This window comes from Colobus angolensis, unplaced genomic scaffold, assembly GCF_000951035.1.
Source record: "Colobus angolensis palliatus isolate OR3802 unplaced genomic scaffold, Cang.pa_1.0 Scaffold42, whole genome shotgun sequence".
Classification (NCBI taxonomy): Eukaryota; Metazoa; Chordata; class Mammalia; order Primates; family Cercopithecidae; genus Colobus; species Colobus angolensis.
The window spans coordinates 2,531,882-2,548,166 of NW_012117599.1; the positions used below are offsets into that span (position 1 = coordinate 2,531,882).

Here is a 16,285-nt window from a genome sequence, read left to right on the forward strand (position 1 = left end):
GTTGGAGGAACTGGAGAAAGTAGGAAAGTTGGGCAAAATTCAAATAGACTTAGCTATAGAGAAAGGGCTTCCAGGCTCACAGATGGCCCCAGTACAAGCGCTGTGGGGGCCACCCTCAGGGGAGGTTAGGAAAAGCCAAGGCGAGAACCTCGCATGGCCGACAGCCCACGCACCGAGCTCTGTGCAGATGTTTTCGCTGTTTCTTCACATATGTGCTTGCTCCTCAGTGTGTCCCGGTGAGACCAGTGTTATTTCCGTGCTACAGAAACTGAGGCTGAGAGAAGCTCGGCGGCTCTTGCACCTATTGGGGAGGAGGGATCTGAAGTGGGATTAGCTGAGCAAGTGGTTGGATTCCTGAGGCCCCACTCTGGGCCTCACGGGTTGATCCAAGGGTTTAGTTTGCGGAAGGGCCGGTGTCAACACCTGTCTTCATCCATTTTCTGCTACTCTAACAACATACCACAGCCTGGGTAGTTTGTAAAGAAAAGCAACTTATTTCTTACAGTCTGGAGGCTGGAAAGTCCAGGAGCATGGTGCCAGCATCTGGTGAGGGTCTTCCCATGGTGGAAGAGTGGAAGGTAGAAGCCAGCACGAGAGATAGGGAGAGGAGATTGGGCTAAAATCCCGGTTTATGGGGAACCCACTCCGCTCACTCCTACAGAAACAGCATTAATCCATTCATGAGGACAGAGTCCTCATGGCCTAATCACCTCTTAAAGGCCCCACCTCCCACTGCTGTTACAATGACAAGTTTTCAACACAGGAACTTTAGGAGAACACATTCAAACTATATCAAGAGCCTTCTGTGGACCAGGGTGCTGGGGGCCTCGTGGGTTGGGAGCCAGAGCTCAGGAGAGGCATGAGGAAGGCCTTCCTGAGACCCCTGCCAGGTACCCTCCACTCTTGTCCTTGTTCCTGCAGCATCTGGCCTTTCCATCCTAGTTAATACCTGGGCCTTTGAGGCAGCATTTTTTTTTTTGTATTTTATGCTAGAGAAGCATATTTTACTTTGTTTAAAAGGTTAAGATCTTCCTAAGCAGTTGGCTTTTGTTTGAAAGAAAGAAAAAGGAAGACCTGCTTGCTTCCACTATTGCCTCGCACTGTAGGATGGGGAAGGACATGCAGGGCTGGAGGAGTCTCCATGGTGGGCAAATTAGACTCAAGGACCCCAACTGCTGTATCCTAGGCCTCACTCCTCCTGCATCACCTCCCAGAATCAGTCCTTTTGCTTTTATGACCCATGCCCACGCCACAACCCCTTCCCACTTGACATCAGATGGCAGTTTTCTCCAGTGTTCACCATTCTCTTCTTCTTCCCGGGCGGCCCCCTCAAGTTGGCCATATTTAAGGAAGAAAGAGTTTTCGTGTGTTCTTCTCACTCCGTGTTCACACACTCCTCTTCTCATACCCATTTTATCATTTGCTTTGCATTAAAAGTAGATTCATAGCACTTAACGTTCTCATTTGTTATGTAGAGGCATTCATTCATTCGCTCACTCACTTCAAATATAAATCAGAGGAAGTTTCTGTTGCCATTGGCTATTGCTGTGGAATACTTGGAAGCAGGCCTTCCTGGTCCTTGCTGTGTGCAGCATGTACCTCGGCTGGTGACGGACCTGAGTGGATGCTTGGGAGCGGAATGTGAGCTGTTGTGGCAGTGGGTGTGCCAAGCCCACACACAGGCTGGTGCTGCCTCGTCTTTGGAGTGGAGCCTCCAGTTTGCTGATCACCTTGGGCTTGGCCATCCTGGAGTTACTACTCCTGTTCTCTCTGTTGGCCTTGCCCTGTCCCTGCCGCCCACGCCTGTCACCGCAGTCATTCTGGCTCTGGCCCATTCAGTTTGTGTCATCAGTGGCTGCACTTCACTTACCCTGTGCCCATCCCCATGTTTGGGCCCATGTCCTAGAAAGTCCTCCTAGATATCCGTTATCTTATTTGCTGGGCTTCAAGAATTGGTGGCCCTGAAGTCCCCAAGGGTCTCAGGACCCCTGTTAGGTGTAAACAAGGTCTGAGTAGAGCCCAGGGTAGACTCAGTTTCCATCTGGCTCTAGGAGACCTGTGGAAACAGAGGCTGGTCTGGGACACTGTGGTTGAGATTGGGTCACATTTTCTCTCTAGGTTGGATTAGCAGCTCTAGTAGAGCCACTTCAGTGAACCCATCGTGTTGACATTAAAGCCGTCTCACACCATAGAGTGTCCAGAGTGGAGGTCCAAGGCTGGCCTCGGGAACATGGGGAGTGGGGGAGGCTCAGGGGATGTGTTCCGGGGGTCCTGAGCCCCACCTGGAGTTGCGGTGGGTGTGGTATTGTGAAATCTGTATTTGGTCTTCCTCCCTCTTTTCCTGAGGTATTCTTAGAATCTCTGGAGTGATAGGAGTGTCTTTGTATGCTAGTGAGATGACTGGTGGCTGGGGGCTCTTAGATTGCTCTAGGATTTGGCTGGTTGCCAGGGTAACCAATCCCATGATGAGAGGGCTGGAATTTACAGTCTTCTACCCTCCCACCTCTGGGGAGGGGAGAGAGGCTGAAGGTTGAGCCCGTAGATCAATGGCCAGTGATTTAGTCAATTATGTCTATAATGAAGCTTTCATTAAAGACCCCAAAGGAGGCCAGGGGTTAGGGCTCACACCTGTAATCCCACCACTTTGGGAGGTCAAGGTGGGATGATTGCTTGAGGTCAGGAGTTTGAGACCAGCCTGGACAACATAGTGAGACCCCATCTGTAATTTTAAAAAATTAATTATTATCCAGATGTGGTGGCACACGCGTGTAGTCCCAGCTACTCAGGAGGCTGAGATGGGTGGATGGCTTGAGCCGAGTTCGAGGCTACAGTAAGCCTTACATCATTGCACTCTAGCCTAGGAGACAGAGCAAGACCCTGTTTCTAAAAGCTGGGGGAAGAAAAAAGTACAAAACCCCAAAACTCCAAAGGACTGAGTTCTGGGAGCTTTTGGATAGCCGAGCATGCAGAGGTTCCTGGGGAGTGGCACACAGGGCAGGCAGGGCAGCTCCACGCCCTTCCCACATGCCTTGCCCTATGCTCTCTTCCGGCTGGAGGTTCGTCTGCATCCTTTACAGTATCCTTCCTGTGTGTCTGCAGGAAGGTGATATTTGTCTCTCTGAGGTTATTATTAATAGTAACTTTCAGTGCCAGTGAATGGTGTGACACCTCACTGGTCTATGATTTTAGCTGTCGTGGATTTGGGGTTTCTGAGAGTAAGTCTTTCCTCTTTCTGCCCCTGTAAAGTAGCCTCTTTTTTAGGGGCTCCTGACTCACGGTCAGCTTCATGCCAGCCTTTCATTTTACCTTCTCTCGTGCTGCTCGTGTTTGGAGAGTAGAGGCACAGTGAAGCTTCTCAGCCCATTTGCTGCCGTGGTGACAGCAGTAGGCTGTGGTGGGTAGGACAGGTGTGGGGTAGGACAGGGTCCGGTGGGTAGGGCAGGGAGAGGGGTCCCCATTGCACCTGGGCTTTTTCTTTGGGTTGATGATGAGAGTTCATCCTTCATCTCCATGCGACTTTGAAAAAAATCACTCTGAGCTCTGTGACCTCATCTGTGCAACTCCTTTTAAAAATTATTCTTAGAAGAAATGAATAAGCAAAAGTGGAGCTCTGACGTGTTAATCCTTGCCCCTCAAGTCCAGCTCAGGGGAGCCTGAGAGGTTCCTGAGGTGGAGGGGCCTGCAGTCCTCCCTCTAGGCCTCTGGCAAACCTTTCCCAGGACTGCTGCTGAAGGCCTCGCCACTTCACTGGTCCTGTGTGAATCCTAACACCCCTCCCGTCCTGCCAGTGCCCTCTCCACCACCCCTTTCCCTGCCCCCCATGGCTGGAACGGACATCATGGGAAGTGGAATAGAACCTCAGGGTGTGCTGTCCACTTGATGGCCCGCTGCCTCTTGTTGGAGGGGTCACGTGACTGCACAGCATGAGGAATGGGAGCTGCTCACTTCTTGGGTTATTGCTTTTTTTCTCTTGACACCAAGAAAAAATTCCAACCCCCTAGGCAGCTCCCACACAGTCTGTCTCCTCTTCTACTTAAGTGCAGTTTTTCTCCTCATGAGCTCTGGTCTTCAAATGGAGCTGGGAGGCAAAACAAGGACCTTGGGAATAGAAGAATCCTTGGTGAATTACCTTATATTAATGAGACCAAGAAGAGAAATCACGTTCAGCTGAGCAAATTAGCTTTGCGTTCTGGGCCTTGATGACTTAAATTGCAGATTCTAATTAAATGTCCCCAAATAATTACGAAGTGCTTCTAAGGTCTTTTTGACCTAAAAGTTTCTGTGACCTGTGAACTCTCTCAAGTGTAAAATTAGTCTGTAGATGTACCCCATGAAGCATTTCTATCTCCAGAAACCTCACCACACCTAAGATTTAAACCACCCTCCTAAGGGCAGAGCAGGCAGGTGGAGTGGGCAGGGACCCTGCGGGGAAAGGTGGAAAGGGGTGGGCATGGGTGAGTTTTGGAGCTTCCCCAGGGCTGGCAGGATGTTGGGGTACAGGTGTGTACCTCTGTTAGGTGGCCTGTCTCCAGTGTCGCAGCTGAAGGGGGTGACAGACAGCTTCGCTAACAGGCTGAGCTGGGCGGCAAGGCAGGCAATGGAATGCTGGAGACACACTGGGCAAAGGTTCAGAAGAGAGGAGCCCTTTCTTGTAGCTGAAATCATGCCTAGGGTGCTGCCCTGCCTCTGGCCAGCAGGGGGTGCAATCTTCAGTGACACAAGAGGATGGCCGTTAGAGGAGGAAGACAGTTCCCCATGATCACACACCCAACGTGGCTGTTGTCTTGATGCAGCCTCCTGCTGGCTGTCCCCTCTGTACAGTATCTCTTTAAATGGCTGCAAACAGACCAAAGGTGGGCTATTTCTTTAAAAACACATGATGCAGAACTGACATGTTTTTTTTTTTTTTTTTTTTTTTTGCTATGCTGTCTTGTATACACTTTGTATTGGGGTATAAAAACCACCCGTGTAGAGCTCAGTGAATTTCACACAGTAAAGTCTGTAAGTCACACCCAGATCATTTCCAGAGCCCCAGAAGCCCTCTCACCCTCCCCAGTCAGTACCCGCCCCTTCAGGATACCACTCTCCATACTCCAAACGCCACAGATTCGTTTGGCCTGTGCTTGAACTTCATATGAATGGATTTGCCTAGAGCAGTCTTAACTTTTCCCCTTGACGTTGTTTCTGAGGCTCATCTCATTGTTTCATCTGTTCTGTTGACGAACATTTAGGTTGTCTCTAGTATCTTACTACTGTGAACGTTGCTGCTCCAAACTTTCTCTACAGGCTTTTGGTGAGCATAAGTGTGCGTTTCTGTTCGCAGCTCCCCCTCTGAGTTGTATGCCAGGTCACAGGGTAGGTGTATGTTCAACTTAAGTAGAGACGGCCAGTTTTCCAGCAGGGGTGACTACTTACGCTCTACCAGTAGAGTGTCACTTCCAGTTACTCCACATCCTCATCAACACTTGGTATTGTTGGTCTGTGTCATTTTTGCTGTTCTAGTGCTTGTGCAGAGGTATCTCGTGGTTCCAGTTTCCATTTCTCCGATGACTAATGGGGTTGAATAACTTTTTTTGTGTCTGTTGGCTATATTGTGATCATTTTGATAGCCAGATAATAGTGTGTCTTATGGATGTTCCAGAACATTCTTTTCTTACCTGTAGCTGGACATTTGGATTGCTTTATTATTATAAGTAATGCTACAATAAGCATTTTTACCCAGTAGTCTTTTCCGTGTCCTAGACTATTGGCAAGAGTTTTATTATCATTTACACATTTTGATCATTAATGCCAGATGGCTTTCTGAATGTTTGAACTACTCTAAGATGGATTAACAATGGAGGAGAGTCCTAGACAGCTTCCCCCATGTTCTCCAGCAATGCGTATTCTCATTAAAGAACAAACAAAACTCTTTAGGAGGACTAATTTAGGTGAAGGAAAGCATATTTAGCATTGTGTTACTTAATGAGTTTGGTCACTTTTTCAAAATGTTTACCATGTGTGTTCCTCATTTATGAATTCCTACCTTTTGCCACTTGCATTTTGGTGAGTTTTTTGTTAATGTGTACAAGCATTACTGTACAAAGCAGATACCAGTATGGTAAGCACTTTCCTGTTTTACCAGTCACATTGCGTATTGCTTCACTTGTGTGCCTTTGACGTTCACCAGCAAATCTTCCCCTTGGCGATTTTTATTGTGGCTCCCCCACCAGGACACTGCCCTGTCTGCGGAGATGCCCAGGCTGAAGGTCCCTGGGCACCCCTAATGGGAGGGATAGGAGCACAGCCTGCAAGAGAAACTGAGTCGGCCCCGGGCTAAGCACTCTGCTCCTGCTGTCATCTGATTCCCTGACCCTGGTGCTTTGAGAGGGATGGTTCATGAGCTGAGCCCTGAGGCCTGCCTAACAGCCCCTGTGGTGCTGACACTGGGTGGGGCCTGGGGGCCCAGCAGCAGCACCATTGTGGGAGCCTAGTGGAGTTTGCAGAGCCCTCTCCTGTTCATGCACATTTGATTTTCACTGCAGCCGCATGAGATGGGTGCAGCCCATCCATCCCGAAGGGCAGGGCCTTAGAGGGCCCTGCTACTTCTCCCAGGGCCTGTAGTTTGTGAGTGGGGAAACTGGTCTCAGATTCTCATCTCCTCATCTCCCTAAACCACACCCAGCTGCCCACTTGGCTCTTTAGGGCAGGCCCAGACTCCCCCAACAGATCAGCCCTGCAGGGGAGAAGAAGATATGCTTTCTCTTTCTCATTTATTTTGGGTTTGAGCAAAACTTGTATTTTTGAGCCAGAAGGTTGGATTGGGGTGTGGAGCTCAAACAAACATGGATTAGCCCTTGGCCTCTCCACGTTTCCAGGCATTGCAGTCTCAGGAACTTCATGTTTGAGCAGCTTGTTAAGTTTTCGCTTTCTTATTTTTAGATGATGGATTTGGACGTGCCTCTATGAAGAAATGCCACATGGTCCGAGAGCAAACATGTCCAGTAAGTTGTTTGGTGGATTAACCCAAGGACAGGAGCCCAGGTCCTTCAGGCACAGGGTGTGGACACTCTTTGAGAAGACAGGGCTGTCTCTGGAAATAGGAAGACCCCTGAGACAGTGTTTAAACCAGCAGGAGTTGTAGCACATAGGGTTGGAAAAACCTGAAACTCCCTTCTTGCTGCTTAACCTAGTTCTGAGAGCAGAGTGTGAGCTCTGGAGCTCGGAGCCATGTGAAGCATCTGACTCAGCCTGTGGCAGTGTTTTACCCAGAACCCTCCCCTTCCACAGCACAGCACCCTCTACTTCGCTTAGGCCTAGATTACGTGCTTTGCAGGAAGGAAAGCCTGAGACCCAGACACGTGAAGTTTATGCAGCTCTGGGAAGAAAGCCAGCAGGTTAGAGTTGTGAGCTTCGTCCCGCTAGTGTTTTGCCACCTGTATGTAGCCCGTGGGCAGCAGACTCTTCCGCAGCCCTTACCCTTCTCACAGAGGCTGCGTTGAATTGATTTAAATTTTTAAAGGTTCTACGAGACTTGCCAACAGAAGAGCATGATAGAACAAGAAAATCTCGAAAGCCATGTTTTATGATTCTATGAAAACCATCATTCACTGTGGCATATCTCCATTGAAGAGGACAGGACATCCTCAAGGGATCCCATGGACACCTGGTGTTGGGGAGTGGGGAGGAAGAAGTGACCAGAAGGGGCGGGGAGCAGTGGACAGTCCACCCCGGTTCCTCACATGCTGGGGAACCCTGTCCCTGCACCTTGCGTGCGTTAGGTCACATTCTTTCTAAATGAGAGCATGGTTTCTCTCATCACCATCCCCATGATTTCTTACCAGTGCTCCTTTTCTCAGGGCTACTGCCACTTTAGCGGACTAGGGCTCGGTGCCAAGGCTTCCCGGGTAATCAGGCGTGGTCTGATCCAGGATCAAGAAGCACGTTATCACCAATGACATCATGACAGCAAGAGAGCACAGCCCTCGCCATGGCGCCAGGGCCCGTGCAGTGCAGCGGGCTTCCACCATCGACGTGGCGGCCGACATGCTGGGTCTCTCTCTGGCAGGTGAGCCTCACAGGGCCTGCACCAGGCTCCAGGTATGAGCTCACAGCGCGTGGGCTCCACACTGTGGCAGTGCTGGGAGGGACCCGATGAGTCCCCATGACTACCCTAGACTACAGGGTGCCCTGGTTTGACATCCTTTTGGTTGAACCAGGAAATAGGGAAGGGGGGCGTCAGCCCTCTTCCTGTGAACTGCTTCTGCTGGAGCCTGACTACATTAGTTTTTCCAGTGTGGTGGGGGGACACCAGCAGGGTAGTGTGGGAATGTCCAAGTGTCTGGCTGGCCCATGCCCAGGCCATGGTAAAAGCCCTCCCTGTTGTGGATGTGCAGATCCGAGGAGAAGCAGGGGTTTGGCTGTGGGGTCAGGGACTTCTTAGCAATCTCAAAAACACAGTATTTTTAAAATAAAGAAATTGTCTTGCATGGCAGTTTTGTTGTTGTTGTTGTTGGGGGAAGTAGAGAGTTATTTGTCCTTTTAATCTGAAAACAGGGAAAAGTTTATTAAGGGTGATTTTTCTGTCATTTCTTTTCTATTCAGGAAATATACAGGACCCAGATGAGCCCATTTTAGAATTTAGCTTAGGTAGGTATCTTTCATTATTTTTTTGTCTTAAAAAATATTTTACTTAAAAATGAAAACAAAAACACTACCACCAGTGCATGGGCTTGTCTCAGAGAGCTTGCTGCTGCCGCCACCGCTGCTGCAGTGTTTCTGAGAAGACGGGGCCCTCACAGCTGTGAACTTCTGTGGATGGGAAGGCACCTCGGAGGCTCCGTGCCCACAGGCTCCTGGCTGCTCAGCATGGGGCCCGCTCCCATGGGGTATGCTCGCCACAGGTGGCTGGGGACAGGGAGGTGAGCCCACCTAGAGCTGCCAGCAGAGCCCTCCCCACCCCCACCCCAATGGGAGAAAGGGAAGGAGGGGTTGGGAAAACCGGGCGTAGAGTTCAGCTTTGTTGCCCCCGGCTGCAAGGCCTTGTGTTGGCTGAGTTTCGCTCTCTAGCCCTCAGTTCCCTGTTGTATAAAAGGCAGCATTGGCACCTGCGTGCTCTCTTTCTCAGGGTCAGATAAGAACATATTAAAAAGTGGATCAGAATGTGCTGAGTCTGGGGTCAGCGATACGTGGCATCGCGGTGCTTACCCAGAGGCCTCTCCATCAGAGCCCAATGCTACCAGCACTCCTCTCCCCTTTTCCCATTCCTTGGTCAGCATGAGTTGGTGGCCTGGCACCAATGTCCAAGAGGTGGTGTGACATAAAAGAGGCACCTCCTGGGGAGTCAGATGACCTGGATTCCAGCCCTGACCATGCCAGGCTAACCACATGGCCTTGAGCCTGCCACTCGACCTTGCTGGAACAGTTTCCTCCTGTGCTACATGAGGATTCTACTGCTTGGTTGAGAGACAAAGAAGATCAAGGTGGTTAAGCACCCTCTAGGCCCAAAAGACTTGGACAAATTGCAAAACCCATAAAAGTGTAAGTACACTACTGGCCGGGTACAGTAGCTCACATCTGTAATCCTAGCACTTTGAGAGGTTAAGCCAGGAGGATTGCTTGAGGCCAGGAGTTTGAGATCAGCCTGGGCAACAGAGCAAGACCCTGTTTCTAAAAAAGAAAAAAAAAAAAAACTTACCTGGCTATGGTGGCACACACCTGTATTCCCAGCTACTGAGGAGGCTGAGGCGGAAGGAGCCCTTGAGCCTAGGAGTTTGAGACTGCAGCGAGTTATGATTGGGCCACAGAGGGATACCCTGTCTCTAAAAAATAATAATGGAAAAGAAACAAAATATAGAATTTGGAAGAAACTGAGACATTGCAGAAAGTTTCAAAGAAATTATAATCTATATTGGCCAGGTGTGGTGGCTCACTTCTGTAATCCCAGCAGTTTGGGAGGCCAAGGTGGGTGGATCACCTGAGGTCAGGAGTTCAAGACTAGCCTGGCCAACATGGTGAAACCCTGTGTCTACAAAAATACAAAAATTAGCCAGGCATGATGGCAGGTGCCTGTAATCCCAGCTAGTTAGGAGGCTTAGGCAGGGGAATAGCTTGAAGCCAGGAGGTGGAGGTTGCAGTGAGCGGAGATTGTACCATGCACTCCAGCCTGGGCAACAGAGTGAGACTCTGTCTCAAAAAAAAAAAAAAAAACAAGAATTATAATTTATATACTCAAGAAAATATAGTATAGCTATAAAACAAAACCAGGACACTATAAAGATAAAAAGAACAATTGAAGAACAAGAACAATCTTAGATATTTAAAATATGATAGACAAAATTTTAAAAATTCTGTAAAGTTTGGAACTTGGTCAAGGAATTCTTCCAGAAAGTAAGATGTTAAAAACAAAATAGAAAATGGGTAAGAAATAGAAATGGAAATTTTGAGAGTAAATCCAGAAGGTCCAATATTAAGAAGAAGAAACAGAAGAGAATGTAAGGGAGGAAATGCAAAGAAAGAGGAAATCTTCGAGAACTGAAGAATGTGTCTGTAGGTTAAAAATGTCTACCAAGGCCCAGCGCAACAATGAAAGAGACCCATAGCAAGGTATGCTGTGGTGAAGTTTCAGATCACAGGGAATAAAATGAAGATCCTAAAAAGTTCCAGGAAGAAAATAAAACAGATCATACCCAAGGATCGGGAATAAAACTGGCATGGAATGTCTCAGTGACACTGGAAACTGGAAGACAGTGAGACAACGCCTTTAATTATATTTTCAACCCAGAATTCTCTGCCCAACCAGACTGTCAGTCAAAAGTGAGGGTAGGAAGAAACTTGTTTCAGCTGCACAGAGTTGTACAGCAAACATTTACTTCCCCTGCGTTCTTTTCTCCGGAAGCTAGTGGAGGATGTGTTCCCATCCTAAAGAGGGACCACACTGAGCAAAGAAGTCATGGGATCCAGGAAACAGGGTCATCACAAGAGAGAAGTGGAAGGAATCCCACATGGTTTTTTAATGAGTAATATGTGCTTAACTTTCATCATGACAATGTAGATTTAACAAAAATTCAGCTAAAATGATTGCATATGGAGAGAGGATGACAGTTGGTATAACTGAGTTAAAAATCCTCATCCCCTATAAAAGAAATCAGGACATTTCTGAATCTGGTGAACGGAAAACAGTAAGATAGTCATGTTAATTGGGCACATGGAGGAAGAAACTGCTTTAAAAAGTAAGGATGAGTTTTATGTAAAGTGAATTTTACCCCCGTTTTTTAAAAAAGGAGGAGCCGGGCACGGTGGCTCATGCCTGTAATCCTAGCACTGTGGGAGGCCGAGGCGGGTGGATCACGAGGTCGGGAGATTGAGACCATCCTGGCTAACACGGTGAAACCCCGTCTCTACTGAAAATACAAAAAAATTAGCCAGGCGTGGTGGTGGGCACCTGTAGTCCCAGCTACTCGGGAGGCTGAGGCGGGAGAATGGCGTGAACCTGGGAGGCGGAGCTTGCAGTGAGCTGAGATGGTGCCACTGTACTCCAGCCTGGGCGACAGAGCGAGACTCCGTCTCAAAAAAAAAGGAGCAGGAGCTGAATTATTGAATGGACAAATGTGTTGACTTTTAAAATACAAATTTAAAATTTAAAAAATGTATGTTCATTGTAAAACCTTCAATACAGAAAATGTTGAAGAAAAAGAAAACTTTATTGCAGCGAGGTAGTCAGTTGTCACTTTGGTATGTATCCTTCCAAGTATATATGTTTGACCCTCACAGAGTGCTATATGGAGATTTTTCATGATTTTTGGTTGTGGTAGTGATGGAATTATTTCCAAACATGTCATCATAGTGCTCTTGACCTTCTTTTTTCATGTAGCAAAACATCTTTTTAAATATGTATGGGATCTGCTTCATCATTTTAAATGCCTTCATAGAGTCTCTAATAGAACTGTGCCGTACTTATTTTAGCCAGCCTCCTACTGTTGGACTTTCAGGTTCTTCCCAATTTGCCATTATAAACACCATCACAGTGAACGTATTTATATATAGATCTTTCATACATTTTGCTGATTATTTCCTTAGGATATACTCTTGAATATAGTGTTGTTGAATCAAATGTGTGCAGTTTACCTCAACAGCATTTATTTAGCGTTTATTCAGCTGGGATTACAGATGATCAGGTTGGAGAGACAAGGCTTACATATCAGAGGTGTGTGGTTTCTATGGAAGTATACCCAGTGAGTGACGTAAGTGAGCCTGCAGGCTGCTCAGAGAAAACATAATGGAAGCTGTGGAACTTGAGCCAGGAATCAAACTCTGGTTGAAATGTAGATGGGCTGGGTTGCGGGAGGAGGCCAGGAGAGAATGTCCCTTGCAGGAAGGCATGTTCTGAAGGTGGCCATGGGACCCTCAGCCCTTAAAGTAATCTCAGTCTTCCCAGCCTTTGGCCACCTGCTATACCTTAGTCCGTCTGCCATCATTGCTGCCTGAAAGACCTGAATATTCCTACCTCGCATAGGTGTCAAGAAAACTCACACCTGATAAAAGGGCAAGTAGAGAGAGGCCACTTTGTAACTTAAAGGAGAGACAGGTAGATCAGTCAAATTAGGGGATTCCTGTAGAGGCAGACATAATGGAAGACACAAGAGAGAACTTAAAATAGTAATAAAACCTTGAAGCCTCTAGAAGAAAAATCGGAGAACTTTCAAACTCAGGGTAGGTATAGATTTGGACGAAGCACAAAAAGTACTTTGTTTTAGTTTGCTACTGCTCCATAACAAATTACCACAAATTTAGCATGTTAAAGCAATACAAATATGTTATCTTACAGTTCCCTTAGATTAGAAATCCAGTGTACTCACTGGGTCTTTGCTTAGAGTCTCACAACACCAAAATCAGCGTTAGCAGGGCTGGATTTATTTAGAAGGCCTCACAGGACCTGTTTCCTATCTATTTCCTTGCTCATTCACGTCGTTGACAGAATTCAGCTGCTAGTGGTTTTAAATTTTAGGACCCCAGTTTTTGGCTAGCCATCAGTTAAGGCCCGCTCCCAGCTCATAGAGGCCACTCACATTCCTCTTGTGGGCTTATAGTCCTCTTCCTCCATCTTCAAAGCTGGCAGTGGCAGGTCTAGTGGCCCTCCATGCTTTGAATCTCTCCTGCCTCTTCTTCCATTGTTATATCTTTATGATTCACCCTAAGGCCTTCCTCTTCTACTTTTAAGGGCCTCTGTGATAGATTGAGCCCATCCGCATGATCCATCTGAAGATCCCGTAATCACATCTGTAAAGTCTCTTTTGCCATGTAATGTCATCGGTTCGTAGTTTCAGTTTCTGAGGATTAGGACATCGATACTTTTTGTCAGGGAGGGGCTTCTCTGCCTACCACTCCCTAAAATTTGAAAAGGATAAATTGAATTTCATCAAAATAAGAAATTGCTATCCATAAGAGACATCACTAAGAAAAGGAATAGATGAACCACAGACTGGAAAAAAATATTCACAACACATATACTTCACAAAGGACAAATAAATAGTAAAAAAGTAAACAACCCAGTTTTTAAAATGAGCAAAAGACTTGAGCAGACGCTAGACAAAATAAGTTATACAAATGAACAATAAACAATAAAATGATGCTTAACATCGTTAGTCATCGTGTAACCGTAAATTAGAACACACCCATTAGAATGGGTAAAATTAACAACAACAACAACAACAAAAACACTAACTCTCCCCAACTGGAACTTTTGTATATTGCTGGTGGGAGTGGAAAATGATACAAACACATTGGAAAACTGTTAGTTTCTCATAAAGTTAAATAGATTTCAGTCGTTTGTAATTATGCAGAAGAAATGAAAAAGTGTTCACAAAAAGATGTGAACAACAACATTTATGTCACCTTTATTTAATAGTTCAAAGCTGAAAACAACCCAAGTGTCTATTAACAGTAGAATGAATAAATTGTACAATGGAATATGACTCTTTTTTTAAAAAAGAATGAATTATCAATACATGTAACAATATAGATGAGTCTCGAAAACATTCCATTTGTATGAAATTCAAGAACAGACAAAAGAATAGTGATGGAAATCAGAAAATGATTGCAAAACTAGGAGATTTGTACAAGAGGGAACTTTCTAGTCTGATGATAAAGTTGTACTATCTTGTTTTGATGGTGCTTGCATGGGTGTTTATGATTGTCAAAACTCATTGATCAGAAAAACCTAAGCTCTTTGTATTTTATTGTATCCAATAAATACTGAAGGTTCATGAAGATATAAGATATTACAGAGAATGAAAATTAATTTTTGGAAATAAAAATCAGTTTACTAATTTTAAACCACTAGTTGACATTTAAAAAGTAAAACAATGATGAGGGCAGATATGGCAGAGTGAAGACTTCCAAAAATCTTCTCTTCTGTAAAGGCAATGACTGTACAAAAATGATCAAAATCAATTGTTTCAGAACTCTGAAAATTAACAGAGGCCTGCAGTACTCTGGGGAGCATTTATTTAAGAAAAATGGTGTATTAGTCTGTTCTTGCAGTGCTATAAAGAAATACCTGAGGCTGAGTAATTTATTTTATTTTTATTTTTATTTTTTATTTTTGAGATGGAGTCTCGCTCTGTGGCCCAGGCTGGAGTGCAGTGGCCGGATCTCAGCTCACTGCAAGCTCCGCCTCCTGGGTTTAGCCATTCTCCTGCCTCAGCCTCCCGAGTAGCTGGGACTACAGGCGCCCGCCACCTCGCCCGGCTAGTTTTTTGTGTTTTTTTTTTTAGTAGAGACGGGGTTTCACTGTGTTAGCCAGTATGGTCTCGATCTCCTGACCTCATGATCCGCCCGTCTCGGCCTCCCAAAGTGCTAGGATTACAGGCTTGAGCCACCGCGCCCAGCCTGGCTGAGTAATTTATAAAGAAAAGAGGTTTCTTTTCTCTTATGAGGCTTATGGTTCTGCAGGCTGTTCAAGCATGGCACCAGTGTCTTCTCAGCTTCTGGTGAGCCCTCAGGGATCTTTTATTTACAGCACAAGGAAAAGCAAGAGCCAGCATCTTACATGGTGAGAGAGGGAGGAGGTGCCACACACTTTTAAACAACCAGGTCTCGCGTAAACTCAGAGCTAAAACTCACTCATCACCAAGGGGGTGGCACTAAGCCATTCATGAGGGATTTGTCCCCCATGATCCAAACACCTTCCACCAGGCCCCACCTCCAATATTGGGGATTACATTACAACATGAGATTTGGAGGGGACAGAACATCCAAATCATATCAAATGGCTTCTTAGTTAGAGAGCTTTATGATGTGTTAACTTGCCCTGTTATCGTCCTCTCCCTAGCTCCAGGTAGCCTTGAAAGCCAGCATCTCTGATGTTATAGTGAAAATCAATAGCCTAAAGGTCACTGAAGGGGACAGAATGGGGTTGGAGATCCTACAAAAAGCCCCTTTCTTAGAGAGTTGTCATTATTTGTCCTGTCTGGCAGTTCCCTGGAAAACCCCACATCCTGTACCTGCCTTTATTTGGCTTAACTCAGAATCAGTGAGAACAGCTTTTTCCCTGAGAATGTTTGTCAGAAACAATCACTGTCCATTTTTTAACATTGCAGCTGCCTGAGGTAGTGATAACAGTTGGAGCAAACAGAAAGCTAAGCAAAAAAACCATAAAAGGGAAAGCTGGGGAATGAGATATTCACAGGGAGATTTGAAAAGCTCTTTCATATTCCTGGGAACCTCAAAGGCCAGTGAAGGGCTGTGCACATGTCCAGAGCTGTGTGCATACTCAGGAGACTTGAGAAGGCCCTAAGCAATTACCTGAGATTGACCCTGAGGTTCTATGCAAGCAGCAAATGAAGTCTAAGACAGAGTTATAAACTGACTGCCTGAATGATGAAAATGACCCCAGTATACACACAGGGACTGTTAGCTAAAGCTACAGCAAAGGTCTGTGATTCTGGTATTTACAGAAACATCTGTCCAACCATTATCTGACTGCTAACCTAATGAAGCAGTCACTTCAATGGCCACACATGACAAAGAGTATTACTTTACAGAATTAAATCAGAAAAGGCACTGAAGAAACAGCCACACAAAAAAGCAGCAACAACAAAGCCTGGGGAAGGGGGAGAATCTAATTCCAGAGATCCCACATTGTATTATTTAAAATGTGTAGTTGCCAACAAGAAGTTATGAGACATTGCAAATAAGAAAGTATGGCTCGGCCGGGCGCGGTGGCTCAAGCCTGTAATCCCAGCACTTTGGGAGGCCGAGATGGGTGGATCACGAGGTCAGGAGATCGAGACCATCCTGGCTAACA

The 16,285-nt window shown here is 46.2% G+C and overlaps 1 protein-coding gene across 4 annotated transcripts in view; it reads left to right on the top strand.

Annotated features, from left to right (window-relative positions):
* Window positions 1-6,921: 6,921 nt before the first annotated feature.
* Window positions 6,922-16,285, top strand: part of INPP4A (inositol polyphosphate-4-phosphatase, type I, 107kDa) — a 71,899-nt gene continuing 62,535 nt past the window's right edge. For all 4 annotated transcript variants that reach the window (XM_011956543.1, XM_011956546.1, XM_011956544.1 and 1 more), the window contains exons 1-3: window positions 6,922-6,983; window positions 7,839-8,047; window positions 8,584-8,628. In XM_011956543.1, coding sequence (XP_011811933.1) covers window positions 7,942-8,047; window positions 8,584-8,628 — 151 coding nt within the window. In that variant the 5' untranslated portion in view covers window positions 6,922-6,983; window positions 7,839-7,941. The remainder of the gene's footprint in view (window positions 6,984-7,838; window positions 8,048-8,583; window positions 8,629-16,285) is intronic.